Source organism: Stegastes partitus, unplaced genomic scaffold, assembly GCF_000690725.1.
Source record: "Stegastes partitus isolate 25-593 unplaced genomic scaffold, Stegastes_partitus-1.0.2 Scaffold1704, whole genome shotgun sequence".
NCBI classification, from domain to species: Eukaryota; Metazoa; Chordata; class Actinopteri; family Pomacentridae; genus Stegastes; species Stegastes partitus.
In genome coordinates this window covers 105,450-123,224 of record NW_007579435.1, presented here as the reverse complement: position 1 = coordinate 123,224, position 17,775 = coordinate 105,450, and the positions used below count along the sequence as shown (strand labels likewise).

At 42.5% G+C, this 17,775-nt stretch overlaps 1 protein-coding gene across 1 annotated transcript in view; it reads left to right on the top strand.

The window, feature by feature from the left end:
* The first annotated feature begins 5,255 nt into the window (after positions 1 to 5,255).
* The window catches only part of dscaml1 (Down syndrome cell adhesion molecule like 1), a 106,056-nt gene continuing 93,536 nt past the window's right edge, over positions 5,256 to 17,775 (top strand). The window contains exons 1-2 of the mRNA XM_008301727.1: positions 5,256 to 5,298; positions 15,244 to 15,564. Coding sequence (XP_008299949.1) covers positions 5,256 to 5,298; positions 15,244 to 15,564 — 364 coding nt within the window. The remainder of the gene's footprint in view (positions 5,299 to 15,243; positions 15,565 to 17,775) is intronic.

The window sequence follows — 17,775 nt, the reverse complement described above, 5'->3', positions numbered from 1 at the left end:
TTTTTTTTTCTCGTTGTGCAGCAACACAAGCAACATTTTTACATTTACAAGCATTCATTTTTTTTAGTGGAACAGGTTAACTGCAGGCCAGAGGTGCAGGAGTGTTAATGTGTGGGAAAGAAGTCATAAGATTAGAGCACAGGGTGTCAAGATGGAAAATGTGCCCTCAGCTAAGCACTACGGAGGCCTCTCACACCTGTCAGACTGCTCTCTCTCGTGCCGTCTTTCCTTTTCTAGCGCATCAGTTTATGTTGACTTAATATGAAGTAACAGACCAGAACAGCAAAGATTTGGGTGTAAACAGTAGTTTATTTCTGTTTGTTCAGCCCATATTTATATATGGTGCTCTTTAAAATGCCCTGCAGTGTGGTTCATGAAAAGTCCACATGGACAGACATTATGATTATATATTAATAACTGTACCATTTAAAGTCCTCGTAACCCAGAGTATGCAATAAACAATCATCAGTCACTATTAGTTTGATAGTGCAATTGATATCTGGAAGAATATTTGGTGCCAGGAATACATGATATTACAAAAAAAATACATAGAGTATTATAGAATATGTTGTTTTTGTACTCTAAAATAATTGAAAGTGTATTTTTTTAGTGCTCTAATCTCACCACAGAACATCCTCCACTCTGTTGCTTTGAAGTTTTCATTATGTACACATGGCAGCATCATTTTTTGTCAAGAGACCAACCGATACTCCTGAGGTGAACCTATCTCGACATGTTTTGTGCATTTGTGGTAATTTGATGACACACAACTTTATTTAGGATTAGAATTGAGACTGTGTTCCTGCATCTTAATTTTGATATATGGTAATAGTATTATTGACTCACAGTCAGAAGTATGATTGATAATGAGACATTTTTGTCAGAAGACTATCTTTCACTTATCTAAAGCTGAACCATGCAAATATATACAAATACCACAGACCTTTGAATGTTTCCAGCTGTTCCAACTGAGAGAAGGAGTTGACCAGAGATTATTGATGTATAGGCCAACACTTCTGAATTGAAGTCACCAACAAATTCACTCCACAGAAAATATGCCAATACCGTCCTTTACATAAAGTAGAGCAGTATATGGTCTTCTAATGATAACATCTTTAATCGTGACCACTGGGTGTCACTAGATATCTCTGATCAATATCTCTGTACAAGTTGACTTTCTGAAGTCTTTAATATATTCAAATGACGATGTTAATCCTTTACTGAGCTGTGCAAATTTCATTCTCCTCGTTATGCTTGAGGAACACATTTGAAGTCAGAAAGTGTGTTTGTGTGTCACCCGCTATGGAGCGAGAGCAGCCGGTCTCTGGGTTGGTCCCACAGAGGACGCCTCCAGCGGCAGCCATCTTGGAAGTGGTGGTATCGCCCTGGCACAGTGTGTTTTTGTCTGAAGGCGTTCTGTCTGCTTCAGAATCGCATCCTTCCCCATCTCCAGTTTTTTCCCTTTTTAAATCTCATTGTCTTTCTCCCCTGTCTCCCTTGTCTCCCTCCTTCTCAGCCATGCAAATAGTCTCATTTGCAAACCTGAAAAAAGCAAGTTGGATGGTGAAGCGGGGAGGGGAGTGCAAAAATGGAGCGATGAACCTCCAGCCGAAGAAGGTGTCCCCCCTACAGCACATACACCTCCTCTGCCCCTCACCCCATCCTCTCGTTATCCTCCCCAGCTCATTTGAATAAATTAACACCCCTTGATGTCTTGTGTGCGTGCGCATGTACTCGTGCAAAAAACACACATATGCTCGGATATCTATACTCGAGCAAACACATACGAATACACACCCCTGACTGTAGGGTAGAGGAGCAGCCAGAAATGTACGTCCTGCGCTTTGCCGTCATGCAGACACATGCTCACGAATGCGCACATCCTCTGATGCGCTGATACACTTTCACACATCTGCTACAACAATCACGCATGCTTGGTTAAAGGCAAACACACTCGATTGGTTGGCAGCTTCCTGTTAATGTACTGCAGCACGGTGGTGTGTGATTCATATTAGCCTAATGCAGGGGCTCGTTCATACAAAACGGCGTGCAGAGCTAGCTTTGCTGCTCCACTGAGGAGCAGATTCTGCAGTACGCTGCTTAATTTTGACCATATTCAGGGCTGAAAGTGTAGTTTTTGTGTTTCTAAATTCTATTTTCACTGCCCAGATGTGATTTTAAAGGATCACAGCTCCTCGGTTTGACCCACCATCGAGTGATTTGCCTTTTTTCTTGCTCGTTCAACTACAATCCACCACCATCGCCCCTATTCCCGCATCTCTGTCCCTACATTCATTTTGATCCCTGTGACCTTGCACCGAGCTAAGCACCCTGTAGTACCCTGCGCCCTCTCCTCCTAATTCTAACCTTGCTGAGGTTTCAGTGGGCTGGGGGCTGTGCATTAATACTGGATACATTAGTGCTAATATGATCCTAGCATGTAGTCAGGGCCTGAGGGGGAATTCTGATTGTCTGAGCATTAACATTAACATCCACATTAACTTATCTGCCTCATCACTCTCTCTGTCCGCCCCTCGACCATCCCTCGACTTTCTCTGGTTCTCTCCTCTGTCCTGCTCACTCCTTCACCCCTTCAGTCAACAATCTCTCTCTCTCTCTCTTACACTCCCACTACCTTTGCTTCCTATCTCCTTCCCTATATCTCCGGGCAACGGTCGGGAGGAGTGATGGAGATGAGTCACATACTGCTGTGGTTTTTTAGCGGTGTGGTGGCAGCCTGTCCTGGGTCCTGTCCGCAGTGACAGTCACTGGAGCTGGCTGGGAGCTGCTTGCTTTTTCTCTGGCCTGGCTGGCCCAGCTCAGCCTGTCAGGCCTCATGATGATCACTGGCTGACATACAGTATAACCTGCTTGGTGCTGTCAGGCCGACTCTCGTCAGCCTCTTAACCAGCTTGCCACAGTGTTTTTTATTTTTTTATTGAAGTCCTGACAGAGCCCTCATGTGTCACCATACAGGGCAGCTGGGTGGAGCATCTGTGTATAAAGAGCTTAGTTTGAGTGTCAGTATGTTGCCTGCTCTTATATGACCAGTTTGTCACTGGCAGAGGTGTACTGAGGTGCAGAAAATACGATGCAGAGGCAGATTATATTCCGTGAGGGCTGTCAGATTTCTAAACAAGAGTGCCCATCTCACTCACCGTGCACTACAGGCTGCACTTTTGAACTTGGGCTTTGGGTTGTGGCTGGTGAAGTGCATAAACCTGAAAATGTGTCGATATATATAAAAATAGCCTCGACGTAGACATCTGGATGTGCAGAATATAATATGAAAGTGCTCACGCTACACGCCTCTATACATGTCCCTGTTGTTGCTGTATGGTGTTTGTGCGTTCAAGTTTGTGGGTCTGTGTGAGAGAGAGAGAGAGACAGGTTGCGTGGGTGTGTGTGCTTCCACCTGTTACATAATAGAGAGTGGAGGCAGAGTGTGCTTCCTTGCCTGCCACACTACAGCGGCTCTTCAGTGGGAGTGAGAGAGGCCACAGCTTGCCTCAGCTCAATTCCACAACTAGGGCTACTTTTGGTTACGACACTCTGAGCACCACATTACACCGCTGAGAGAGACACAGAACGAGTGACGGCCGAGGTTAGAAGGGAGTTCGTGTCAAGTAGAAGGTGGCTGATATCAGATAAGTAGTACAACTGAGTGGACAACAAGTGGAGTCTCTGTGGTTGGTCTGAAATGGATGAACAACAATCAGCCACGCTTTCACTGTGTGTTGATCATTCAGGCGATGAACTGGATGGCAGGAGAAGAGGAGAGGATTGAATGAGGGCACATTGAAGCCATGCATGTTGAATCTCTGAGGTCTTTTATCAAGTTTTCTCATCATAATTACTTAGAGTGAAATATAATAACCTAAAATTATTTTTGCAGGAAACTATATGACCTTTCCAAACCTGAACTTAGCACTAGATTAGCTGGTTGATAATGACACTGCATCAGTGGGGCGACTGCTGGATCACTAAGGCCTGCATAGATCCCGATTACAATGAACTGTTTGTATACTTAAGACAGACATGCTTGAGGGGCACTGAAGTTGGATGTTTAGATTGTGTCCTAGTCAGGTGCTGAGCTGCAGTGTAAACACATGTAAAGCAGGCTTGTGTGACTTCACAGCACGCAGGTTGTTTGCAAAAAGTCAAACCATCTTTACATTTGTTGTTTAAAGTAGATTGAAGTCAATTTAGGTGTATGTATGCTGAAATATTTAGATGTTTGTTACACCATATGTATTAAAGTGATATTTTAATATGATAAAATAGATAAAAATAGGGTAGCGGAGAAGACACGTGTTGTCAGCAACCAACTCAGATCAGTGCGTCTTTACGCGCACCCCCTCCATATGTGTGAGTGAGAGAGAGATTCACAGATCGATTTTAATGAACTTTATTGACCATTTCAGTGGCAGTATTGGCCTGATTCACACCCTTTTAAATGAGATTGATTGTAGATAATTGCCTGCTGCTGTTTTAATATCAAAAATATTCTGTGCGTTTTACGGAAAAGCGATTTGAGCGCCACCAGTGTTGGTAGCTACACGCAGGTGCGCAGCGAAGAGTCCATTCCCACTTTGCCCTGGAAGGAACCGGAGTCTGCAGCTTATCTGCGCTCCCTCTCGCCCGGAATTCGCACTCCAGCGTGCCAACAGTCTTTTATGCCTTTACAAAGCCGCACTCTGTTGGTGTGGACAATTTTACCTTCACTTTCCGGGAAAACCGTTGCTAAGAAAATGAAAACCGGTTTATGGAAATTGCCAAGTTGATTTGCATGGAAAATACGCGCAGGCGTCTCCCTTTCTCTTTTAATTTCCTCGCATTTAAAACAAGATTTGAATGACTTGTATGACGGGGATTTTTGAAGTTTACACTTGGAACTCTATCAGTCTACCGGATAAACATTTCTTTCCAGTGCGCGTAATACAGAGGTTCCAGTGGTTCTCGTTTGGTCCCCCTATACGTATGGCTCACCTCTCCACCGCGGCGCATCATTAGGATACCGGGGGTGGGGCGACAGCAGCCTGTCCCGGTAAGGGGAGGAGAGAACAGGGTACAGAGGCGGTACTTTCTCCGCTGCTCGTTCTTCGGCGCTGGAGAGTGTGGGACCAGGGCTGGAGAGACCGCCGGAGAACAGCAGAACCAGTCCAGCACGGAGCCTTGCCTGGCCGACCGCTGCGCCGTGCACTCTTCTTGGGGACTGCACAACATTCCTGTGAAATATAACTGCTTTTAATGGCATGTGGCTTGTAACTTTACTTCTGCTGTATTCTTTGCAAGAAGGTAGGCTTAAATTGTCTCTTCAAGTGTTGCTTATCTGCATGTTGCCTCCCTCACCAGTGCAATGCTGAAGTTGGCTGTGCATGCCTTTTAGCGTGTCTGGCTGGAAATTGTGTTGAAATTAATTAATTAATGCAACAAAGGAGGGTCAGAGATGTAGAATCAAACTCCAAAAACACATTTGGAGAAAGACTGGTAACTTTTTTGTTCATGTTTTGAAAGGATGCTTTCCTGATCAGCCATGGTTTTTCTTCCTGAGCGAGTGCTCGGATTCCTCTTACGTTCTCAGTGTCTCCCAGTGATTATCTGATGATATGATTAAAATGATAAAAGGGGCTCATTATGAGCATAAAATCATCATGCACTCCACTTGGGTGATCGCAGAGAAAACGCACAAAGATCTCCAAAGTGCACACTGCGTTTGTTGAGATGAAAAAGACAACGGCATTTGCATTTTGCATGATGAATATGTGGAGGTGTCGTGAATATGGAGGCTGTTGAATAGGAGGAGAGGCTGATAAGGATCTGCAGGCGCGCGCACGGATAAAAAGGGGCGACCTCGAGCGCTGATGCTGGCCACAGCTGTAGGCTGTTTACTCGCAAAAGTCCAAGAGGGCAGAGGAGTTTAATGCATTTGCTGACTTTTTCTGTCCTGTTGCAGCACAAATAGGATGTCAGTGTTTGAGTGTGCGTGAGGGAGATTGGGGGGGGGGGGGTTATGGGAGGGGAGGGGGGTCCCGAGGGGTTAAAGCATCCTTTTCCATCAGTTGTTGTTATTATTATTATTTATTTATTTTTTGAATGAAGATAATGCACACTCGCCAGTTTGTGTGTTGGTTTGCGTGCTGTGTGGTGTGTATGCGGCTGTGAGGCAACAAGGGTCAATACATGTTAACAGAGACGTGTGAACTGATGCTGTGGGGTATTGAGCGCTGGCCTTTAATTTGCAGATAATGTGTCCCAGTTGTGTATTTAAAAGACGAGGCCTTATATTACAGTTTATTTTTTGTCTTTTGATAAAGATGTAGGAGTGTCAGTGTGTGCAGACTCAGTTGTTATCATCCCTGGTCTAATTATTCATCCACCATTTTCTGTGGCACCAGATTTTACTGATTGGCTTCGCTCTAAATACTGCAGATGCGAGATAGTGATTCATTTTGCCTTTTAAATATGAAATGTGCCGTTTTTTGTATGGATTTCTGTCACTTCGTGACAATCACACAGTGAGAAAAAAGAACAAGAAGACTTAATTTTGCTCTTAATTATCATCCATTGTATACGCACGGGTCTGTGACTGAGGATACATGATTATAAAGCTTTTTAGTTGATACAATTAATAAAAAGGCTTAAGCATTTGTTTATAATTGTGCTTCTGTACGCCTGTTTCATGCTCCTGGTCGCCATCATTGGCCTTGGCAGTGCCCTCTGCCAGGCTGCAGCTGCGGCGGGGACTTCTGTGCTGTTTTTGTTGTATGTAATTGGATTACAGGGTCTATTTCGATTATACACACTGTACATCGCCCTGTCCCGTGACTGAACGAGATGTACTGTGTGTGTGTGCGTGTGTGTGTGTGTGTGTGTGTGTGTGTGTGTGTGGTGAGGGGAGGAGGGTTGGGGGGGGCTGCAAACAGCCACTGGAGCGGAAAGAGTGCTTGAGATGGGAGAGATGTAGATAACGCAGTGGAAAACAAACTTCCATTTTCCGTTGTTTTTCAACGCCATGTTTCCCTCATTTTGCACGAATCAGCTGTGATTTATTGTTTCATGTGCTTGCTGTGTATTTTAGATGTGCATATTTTTAAAAAACCGTTGTATTAAGGGGAAAAGGTAGGTCTATTATCATACATGCATATGCATTAGTACTGCGTATTTTCATGGCTCGGCCGCGCCTCCTAGAATGACACAAATTCTCTGCTTGTTATTATTATTATTATTATTTGCATGAGTATGAAGATTTGTCAGATCACACCTATTCAGGATGATTTTGATTTTCTTTGTCCCTTTTTCTGTCGCTAATTAGACATTCATTCAATCATTACTGACCGTTTGTTGCTTTAGTTTGGCTGCATATCAGCACACCTGCACCCATGAGTGCGCAGAGGAGGGGGAGAGGAGAGGGATGGATAGATGGATGGATAGAGGCAGAGGAGGGGGGGAGAGTACACTCATTCTTCTTTGTCATGATTTGGGAGGCTGCTTGTCATTTTATGGAAATAAAATTGAGACAAACTCAGCTGTGGTGCTGTGTGGGAATCTTCTTTCAGGCCTGACAGGCCAGAAAAGGGCCTGAGAAACTGGAACAGGCTCAAATGGTGATTGCAATGAATATATATTTTAAATCGGTTGGAAAAAAGACATTCGTTTTCGTGTGGAATTTGAGGAATTTCAGTCCGTGATTGTACAAATTTCAGGGAAAAAACACCACGTAGTGATGGAGTTGGAGTAAGAGCTCTTGCTATAATTATTTCATCAATTAATGGGATTCCGGTTTTATCCAGTTTCGGTCGACAGGCCTCCTGCAACACATACTTGACATTAAACTGATTACTGTCTGTGCTACAGCGTTGTTTTTGCATAGATATAGAACACTTTTCATTCTATTTTGTGCCTGAACTTTATTTATTATCTTTGCATTTGATGGGTTGAGCATCGTGTTTCTTCGTTTTATGAATGTTTAGACCCATAGTGTGCTTCTGTCTGGGAACAGTCTGATAAGATCAAATGTGGTGGCATTTAACGTCAGTGTATTTTTTCTTGATTTAACAGCACGTTGCATTTTAAGAATCATTTCAACACAAGTGTGGAGATTGGTTCTGTTTTAAGATCACCTGTATGGCGCAGTTTGGAGAATTTACTTTACAAAGAGACTCCTGTATATTCTTGAGACCGGCCTCAGTCGCTTATCTGCAGACCGCGGATTGTGTGTAAACTTGGATACAAAACAAATGCCGACTAGAGGAGAAGTGCGTGGAGGGGGAGCCCAGTAATTGCGGTATGAGTCAGACTCTGGTGGCTACTTGGCTGCACCCGTACGATGGATTTGGAGATGTCGCCTCTGGATTGGACAAGTGAAGCTTCAGTGGCGCATGGAAGTATGACAACATCTCTGAAGTTGTATTTTTTTCCCCCTGTTTCTAAATAGCACGACATAGAATCCGGGTGAATCTGCTTCTATTTAGGGAAGGTGTGCCACGTAGTTGCAGAAAGTTAGAATATTTTGTGCAGGTGAATGGCGCAGTGTATGCCTGGATTTCTTTTAAATTACGCATTCTAAGAGTCTCCGCGTAATTTTGCAACAAAGTAGTCTAAGCAAAGGACAGAACAAGCTGAGCCCTCCTCTTGCCTTGTCTTTGTCCCATTTTAACACAACATTAGATTGATCTTAACATTTGTCTCTACTCAGTTCAAACTTAAAACCGAAATGAGCTCAATAACTTGGTTGGAAGTGTCCTTCAATCTCTCCGCGACATCTCTCCAATTACGCATAATTTAGACCTCGACGCGTATTATTTCTCCGGTTCTGCCCACGCAACCTGTAAGTTTTCTTGGAGAGAGACAGCACCACAGCACACAGCCACATGTCACTCTCAGGTTAACTTGCCTCCCTCGTTGTGCTCCGCCGAGAAAAAGTTGTTTTCATTGTTAACAAATGACGCTTCTGCGCTTGGCAGTTGAATGGTGCGCCACAAGCACGTCCATCTGAACAAGTTGTTTGCTCTCATATTCATCTCAACATTTTTTATTTTGAAACACGCCAACTGCGTGGGCTAGTTGGTGTGAGGTGATGGTTTCAGGCACAGTAAGGAAAGTGCACTTTAATCATAACAGGTTATTATGCTAAAAAATTAATATGGGGATTTTTTTCCCCCACTTAGGGACAGTAAGATTTTCTAAGTGAACAATGGCGCACGAAAGGATTTGGAAAGAGGGATTATCTTGCACTGAGCTTATTCAGTTACCACACAGCAGTCAGAAAAGCAGCCTCAATGTTCCCTGATGGCTCAAATGTCTGTTTATCGTTACGCAGCTTTAGATCTTAGGCCTCAGCAACAGCCTCGTCACTGCTCTGTAAGCTGTCACACAGAGGTGGATTTTGACCGCTAAACTCAACAGGTTTTATAGTGTCCGGTTGCTCCTAAGGCCACCCTCTCCTTTTACGCACAGGAAGAGAGAGATTGATGATCACGTCGGAAACGACAAAACATAAAACAAGCAAACAACAAACAAGCAACAAAACAATCATACACACGATCAGCTCTCTTTCACTCCGCCTCTCCTTTTCCCCTCTCCTGTTCTGCTTACTATCAAACAATTTATGGCCCTGTCTCTGAGGGAGAATAGAAAAAAAAAAAACATCTCTACAATCCTGACACTCACTTCAACAGCGGAAATCATCTTTTTGAAGTGGGAGATGTGAATTTTCAAATGCTGAAATGGCTGCCTAATATTTTACTGACACTGCATAAACTGTGTATAGGGGTTGTTTACCACCTACTATCCCTCTCCCCTGTATATGTGTGTGCATGCATAGTGTATTCACCAATATCATACCATGCAGTTTTCCTTTTATGGCTCCACCTATTGAAAATGAAACCATGTTAGGAATTATTTCTTTTCAGACTGCACACAAAACCAGAGAGAAACATTGTCATGCAACCCTAATGCATATCTCAATCTGCCGTTATTGTATAGTAAATGAGCAGCTCCCTCTATCAGACATGATCGTATCTTTTGCCTTTTATGTCGAGCCATTTTTATGCAGCATCACTGCAAAGGCTGCATTGCCACCGACTTCAATGCTTCCGCTGTTATTTGGCCTTTATGTGTTTTGTGTGCTGTTATCTGTAGTGCTACATGGTTCAGCACATAGAAAATCTACTTGCTATTAATAACATATAAGTGCAAACTGAAACGTATTTACGTGACTTTGTGTGTGTCTGTTTGAAGGAGAGAAAGAGTTACAGAGGGAGGTAGAAGGAGGGATTTATAGCCCTGTTTTTCTATGCACGTGACGGTATGAATCTCAGTGTGTGTGTGTGTGTCTGAATGAATGTAGATGAGACAGAAAAAGCTGCATTATGCATAGCGGTTCACCATAGGCAATATCCTTGCTTCTCCAGCATACATATTCATACTCCATTTTCATATCCACTGCAAAAACAGGGAAAAAAAGTGCAAATGTATTTGAGTGTATATAGCAAAAAAAAAGAAAAAAAAAGATCTGTGTCAAAAGAGAACCAGAAAAGGACACACAGGCACAAAAAAAAAAAAAAAGTTTAGAAAGGGAACAAATATAGAAAAAAAAAGTGAAGGGTTCACCCAACAGGAAAGATGTTTCTGGGTGTTTCACCCAAAATCACTTTGACCTTCTTCTTTGTAATCAGTGCACCCAGGCTTGAAGAAGCTAATCAAAATACAGTTCATGAATGAATGAGTGCTGCTCCTTTGCTCCTTATTTCTCTGCTGGGGAAAGGGTGGAAAGGGAGCCTGGGGCAATGAAGGACTCTGATAACATCTGAGGTTGGATGTTGCCCAAATAAACAGGAAAATCTAGGTTATTGTGTTTCATGTTTTTAGCATGTTTTTCATGCTGCTTTACATGAATCATTGACTTGATTATGATATCTGACAAAAAAGATTACTTTCTTTTGGTTACCTGTGGCCATCCATACATTTCAGTCACATTTCATAAAATCTCTGGGTTAGATAATTAGTATATGCCCTGAATTGTGCACTTTAATTCAGCATGCTTACTTTTTCACATGACAATAATGCCTATAATTGCTGTCCCATATGTACACTTCAACTGTCACATATACTATAAAGGTCAAGACTCCAGGGAAGGCAAGAAAATAAGAACTCCACAATTGTCCAACAACATCTTACAGCTCTTTCCTGTATCATATCGCAGCCTGGGAGCCCCTTATGCCAAGTGATATTTGATATTTTTTAAGCCAGATCCTTCAACTTCTTAATCGTTTCTTCACAATCTCATCCTTCCTCATTTAATTTGGATGTTTTCACACCAAAATCTAAACCGCAGTTGCCATAAAACACGTGTTAACTGTCATCATGATGGTCTTTTCTGCTGGAGGCTGTAATCTGTGCAGTGTTGACCGCGGTGGCTCGCTTCCGTGTGTTTGTACACATGTGTCTTTGCGTGCATGACTGTGTGTACTATGTGTGAACTCAGTGACCTGAATTCATACCGTAGGACAAAGCGATTAGCCTTCGCATCATAAGCTGTTGCTTTTTAAAGGTTTTTTTTGCCTCTGACTTTGAGTTGTTGTCTGATCTGTTTATAATTTTTGCTTGAGGCCATCTTTGATGACATCACAGGATAGTTTAAGGTTTGTTGATTTTCAACAGTTTGTCAAGTTTTAGAGCATAAGCAAGGGGGACGCAACCTGGGGGTCGGGACTCTCATAAGTGCTCAGATAAAAAATCTGAGAGGTTGTAAGATGAATAAACCACCTTAGAATGGGAAACATTTTTATAAAAAAAAATATTGTTGTGCACATAATTTGCTTATTTATTCACATTTTAGCCTTTTTTTGTAAAAAAAATAAAAAAAAAAAGTGTTACTTTTCTAATTTTACTTCTGCAGGCCTTTAGAAAATATTCAGCTAAACAAGAAAAATAATTGCTACCAGTAGATGAGGGACATTTTTAGGGGGCTAAAGGTGGGAAACCACAAATCAAACACTGATTTACTTTTACCTGAAGGGGTACTTCTGCACTTGGAGAGTTTGTGCAGTTGCTCAGATAATAATAATTAAAAAATCAGGTTAGGATTTGACGTACATGACATATATCGACATTCAGAATTACAAATTGGGGGGGATTCTGATCTTTAGCAGTACATCAAGGTGACTTTTCTCCTCAGCATCAATCTGAGTGAAATGCAGCAACCAAGCACAGAGTTTTGCATGAAAAATAGTTAGCAAGTGGACATAAAGATCAAAATGAATATGTGGAAATATAGTATAAAAGGTTGACACATTAACTTGTTGCCAGGAATGAAAACTTTTGACCAAACATACTGAAGAAAACGAGCCAATGACTAAACACTGACACTTCCAGAATTGCTTGGTTTTGAATGCGTTCACATGCAGCTACAGATGCACCAAACTTTTGTCTGTGGTGTAATACTGTCACACAGTTACACAAAGTCCTCCCCATCCTCAGAGATGTATAGTTAAGACATTTGAGCTCATCTGTTAGGGCTTTAGGATTTAAGAACCAGTACTCTGAAGAATAACGTTTTGTGAGGATAATAACATTCTGAAGACCAATTTTTGCACAGTGAAATTGTTTCTTTTGTGAGCGCTTTCGAACCAAGGATACATCGTGGTTGTCATGAGAATATTCAGCTTCAATAAATAGACTATTGCCATCAAACAGAAGCAGGTCACTGTCACTGATATCACCTGCTAATAGTTTCCTCCTTATTTACTCACTATGGAAACATTTGTGTTCCTCAGCCAGCAGCACATCATGGTGCTCTCCATGGTGCTGAAAGTGCAGATCAGTCAGCCTTAGCAGCCCGCCACAGTGACTGACATGGATTCAAACGGCAGGATGGATTGAACTTGACCTAAATTCCAATTTTTTTGAACAGAGGATCTGCTTCAACAATGACTCTCTATCTCCTCCATCTCCATCGTGCTCGTACATTTACAGTCTCATACTCTGCACATGCACCCGGGCAGCGATCACAGCTTCTTCTTTTTTTTTTTCTCTCTGTCTGCACATCTCGCTGCTGGCTGAGCTTGACATCGAAAACTGAGGCAGTTATTTAACATTAACCTCTCTATCCCTTTGACCTTACCGCACACAGATGCACACACACACACTCACTCACTCGGTTGCATCCAAAACACCTTTGCTCCCGAGAACCTTTACCCTCGACCAGCCACCCATGTCCTGTCGACAATATTGTTCCTGCCTGGCTCCCTGATCTCCCCTTCCGCTCAACACCCACACACACGCATGAAAACCAGGGAAGTCGGACATCGGCCTCCCACAGCAGTGCGATTACAGAGTGGATAGACTATGTGTGTGTTAAATGTGAAAGGAGATTATGTGGGTTTAACTCTCTGCGTCTGGCATACAAATTTCAATCACAGAACATTGCCTGTCTCTAATGTGGCAGGAAAAGACAAGGGAAAGCGTCTTTGTGTCTTGGAGGGGTATCTGTGAAGGGTGAGTAAACAATAGGAAACAGCGACACGAGAATGAGCTACTCAGATAAGATAGAGGGATGCAGATGGATGCATGAAGTGGCAGACAATAGTGGAGTGGGGGTAAATCACCTTATACCACTTTTTGTGCTTAATCCCTACATTTTAGTTTGAGCTCTTTCTCTTGTGATTTATCCCATTCATGTCATGTTACTAATGTCATTATGTCATCGCATGTTACTATTTATACTGGACAGAACTGATGTAAAAATAGTCTTTTATGTCAACCATTCATTCTTGTTCTTGCCACGTACTGAGATCTTAAATAGAGAGCCAGTCTTTCATTTTATAGCTGGCTACTAATGATATCCTTTGATGTAGAGGCTCTGAAAAAAATTAGAGCCTGAATGACATCCGATAGTGTCTTTATATCTCCATTGATAGCCAACACCCTATTTTTCTCCCAGCACACAGAGAATTAAATAGATATGGCTAATCCAGGCATTGTTGACACAATCCAGGAAAAGGGATTAATTAAGTATCATTGTCTGAGAAGAAAATTCTCTGGCTCGGGGCACAGCGTCTTCCCCTGGCCTCCAGCCAAGCTGAGCTCAGCACTTCTTTACACCAATCCCAGCTTACATGCCAGAAACACACAGATCTTAAAGAATGCCTCACTAGCTCACTTTAAACTGGGCGAGGGCATTTTGGGAGAGAGGATATTTGGTGGTCTGTATCCCCTAGGACAACTTATCTGGTAGCAGCTCTTCATCTGTGCCACAATAGAATTGCTTTACAGCAAACGTGTGATATCCAGATCCTCAGGCTTCTCGGGCTACAGATAGAGGCCTTCCCACAATGATATGATATGACTTGAGCTGGTCTGAGACACGGAGTGCTTAACTAACACCCATGTGAATTCTTTGTTTTCCTCCATGACGGGGGATATCAGCAGAAAAGATAAAGGTGGTGGTTGGGGTCTAGTTATGCGACCCATTTTCCCTCCTATTGAGAGGCAGATTTCCAAAGGACTCCCTGGATACATATATTAGATTAGAGATATTAGGATAATGCATATGGGATGAGATGGATGAGTGCAGTTTGGCACGCAGGAAGAAAGTTGTTTGGGTTGAGGTGACCTGGATGCCTGTAGATCCAGCTTGTGTGCTGAATGTGTGGGGGTGTGTGCAGCTGCATTTGATGGAATTTGGTCATTTAACATGAGCAGTAGCCTTTCACATGTCAAATAAGGAATGTGGTATTTTTTTATGTTAAAGTATTAACATTACAGTTTGTGCTTTCGTATGAAAAGGCACATGCTTGTCAAGAAACACAGCATTATTTGAATACACAGTTGCTGCTGCTGCTGTGGGATACAATAGTCACACATCTCCAAACAGTACCTCAGCAGTGAGTTTGACACCTTTTTATTAAGGAATAGAGATAGAAACGCCCCACGTTGTTGAGCAATATTACTCCTTTCATTAAACACTTACTGCACTTGTACACATAGTATGTCAATGCAATGCGTTGTTGCAGACTTGTGAGTTGTATGTATCAGCAGATAAAGTGTTAATACGTTATTACATTGTTATACTGGCAATCTAGTGTTGCAGTTGCAGTTATATTGAATAATTCCAGTCATCATTCAGCGTTGCTTTTTGACTGTGCACACGCTCTTTGTTTTCACACCTGTCTGATACATGAACGTTGTCTGACACATACCAGCTAACTAAGTCTGTCTCCCTTTCTCTCATCCTAACAGTCAACAGTGAGGATGTTGTCTCTACGCGGCTGTACTTTGTGAACGCCTCCCTGCAGCGGGTGACCTTCTCCAGCTCGGTGGGGGTGTCCCTGCCCTGCCCTGCGGGCGGCGCCCCCCATGCCGTCCTGCGCTGGTACCTGGCCGCCGGAGACGACATTTACGACGTGCCCCACATCCGCCACGTGCATGCCAACGGCACCCTCCAGCTCTACCCTTTCTCTCCGTCCGCCTATAACAGCATTATCCACGACAACGAGTACTTCTGCACTGCTGAGAACCAAGCAGGCAAGATTCGAAGCCCCAGCATCCACATCAAAGCAGGTGAGCGTTGGACCGACTCCAAACCAGTGGTCAGGGGGATAGTTTCATCTCTGGAGAATTTTGCTAATTTTTCTTTACCACACGTCAATGCCTTTTAGGTCACTGCATGTAATTGAAAAGGCGACATTACCTTACTTTACCTCACTTTACCTCAAGTACAAGTTCCATTATAGAGCACGTGGAGACCTGAACTACAAGAGGTAATGAAACGCTGCCTTTCCTGCCTGTCCCCAAATGGTAATCAACTAAAGTGAGATGGGGCGATGCCAGTGACTCTATGCTAAGCTAGCTCAGTTGCACCCCAATTTAGCTTGCTATTGCTTTTAAGATTGACATGAAGAGACCTCATGAGGTGTGGCTGTACACATTTAATGCACACTTAAGTCAGACTACTATAAAATCAGTGGTATATCAGTGGGTTTGGAGTCAGCTTGTAAAAAATCCACTAGAAATTATACCGGCAGATTTTAATCTGCATTGGTGACAACATTTATGATTTTTTTTTCCGCCACAGTGGCAGCCCCCGTTGGACACAAACAAGGGATGCTGTAGTTCCCAGTTGGAGCTTATTAGCAGATCAAACAATTAAAAAAATATTATATTTTGTGTAATTACATATTTTTCTGTCACAACAAAGATCTGGGGTAGTGTTGTTTTTTTCTGGAATCAACCCCAAAACTCACCAGTGAGTTTGAAAGGCATGTTGTCTTTAAAGAAACGACAAAGTTGCACCATTTGTCAAAGCTCAAAACTTTAAAAACAGAAAGAATCATCGGATTGCCATGGTCTTTGAACTTGTCATATGTGGTGTTAGGAAGGTTTGACCAAAGATAAGCTTCAAATCACAAGGCGTCATTAAAATGACTTATACATGCCTAGTTTAGAAGTCTAACAAAATAGACCATTTCAATTAACCAGACTCTATAAAAAAATTTAAAAAATAAATCAGCCTGGTGCAGCTGAGAAGCCACTTAGCTGTGACCATCAGTCACATGACAAAAAAAAAAAAAAAAGAAAATTTCTATTTAATTTTTCCTTCTTTATGATTTATGGGATACAATTTTCTTATTCTGCACAAAAAACACTTCTCAGTCATCTCTACTTCTAGCTATGGTTGTGCTGTTTCCATAGAGGTGCAGGGCTATTTATTGCAGGAAAAACTGAGTCCACTGAGTAAAAATGTGGCAGGAGCAAAAAAAAAATAAAAAATCAACAAAACAACAAATGCCCACGGCTTGAGGTTCAGAAGATTGAAATTGTTCTTAGACAGACTTAAAATGTGTATTCTAGCAATTCTGCTAGACTTTAATTAAGAATTAACACGTCTCTAGTTTGTAACACAAATTTTTTTGAAATATCACAAAAAACAAACAAACAAAAACCAGTGGTAACATGATAGGGGTAATTTTTTTCAAAGTTTGAAAAATTCCGTCTTGTGCACCAAAAGTTATGGTATCTGTGTTGAGTAAACTACATTGTAGGTTGAGTGGTCCTCCTTATGAAAAGTAAAGTGATCTATATGTTAGTTATACGTAAAATAATGTATTTATATAATCTATTTCTGCTGTACCCACCCATGCATTTCACTTCACTTCATTTTTATAAAAATTTTAGAGCAGTTTACTTTGCATGTATTGAAATGGTTACCGCAGCTACTTAGGTACAACATAGCATCTGTACAGAGGATCACGCAAATGGAAGTCAAATCTACAACTTCTCTCTCAGTGGGGCTAAAGTGTCTCAAAATGCCATGTTTCGACCCTGTGCATTGAAAATACATTGGAAGACAGACACACAGCCACATAGACAGTTGGTTTGGTGACCTGTCCGCACTCCCTGCCAAGGTCAAAGCTGGAGAGAGGTGCTGAACACACTGAGGGAAGGTGTTACTGCTCTTTCTCACACTCACAAACACATGAAAACCACGAACACACGCACATGACCTCGTGTGATACACACTGGATACACATGTACGCAACGGACGTGCACGTGTGTGTGTGTTCGCGGCACGCACTCACTCAAACACACAGGCATCACACACACACACACACACACACACACACACACACACACACTCGCATACTTACATGCACACCAGCCTGTGCGTAGCTCATGCCAGCAAGCCTCCTGTCTCCCAGTCTCTCCATCTGTCCATGGACTGGAAAGTCCCCTAACTACACACACACACACACACACACACACACACACACA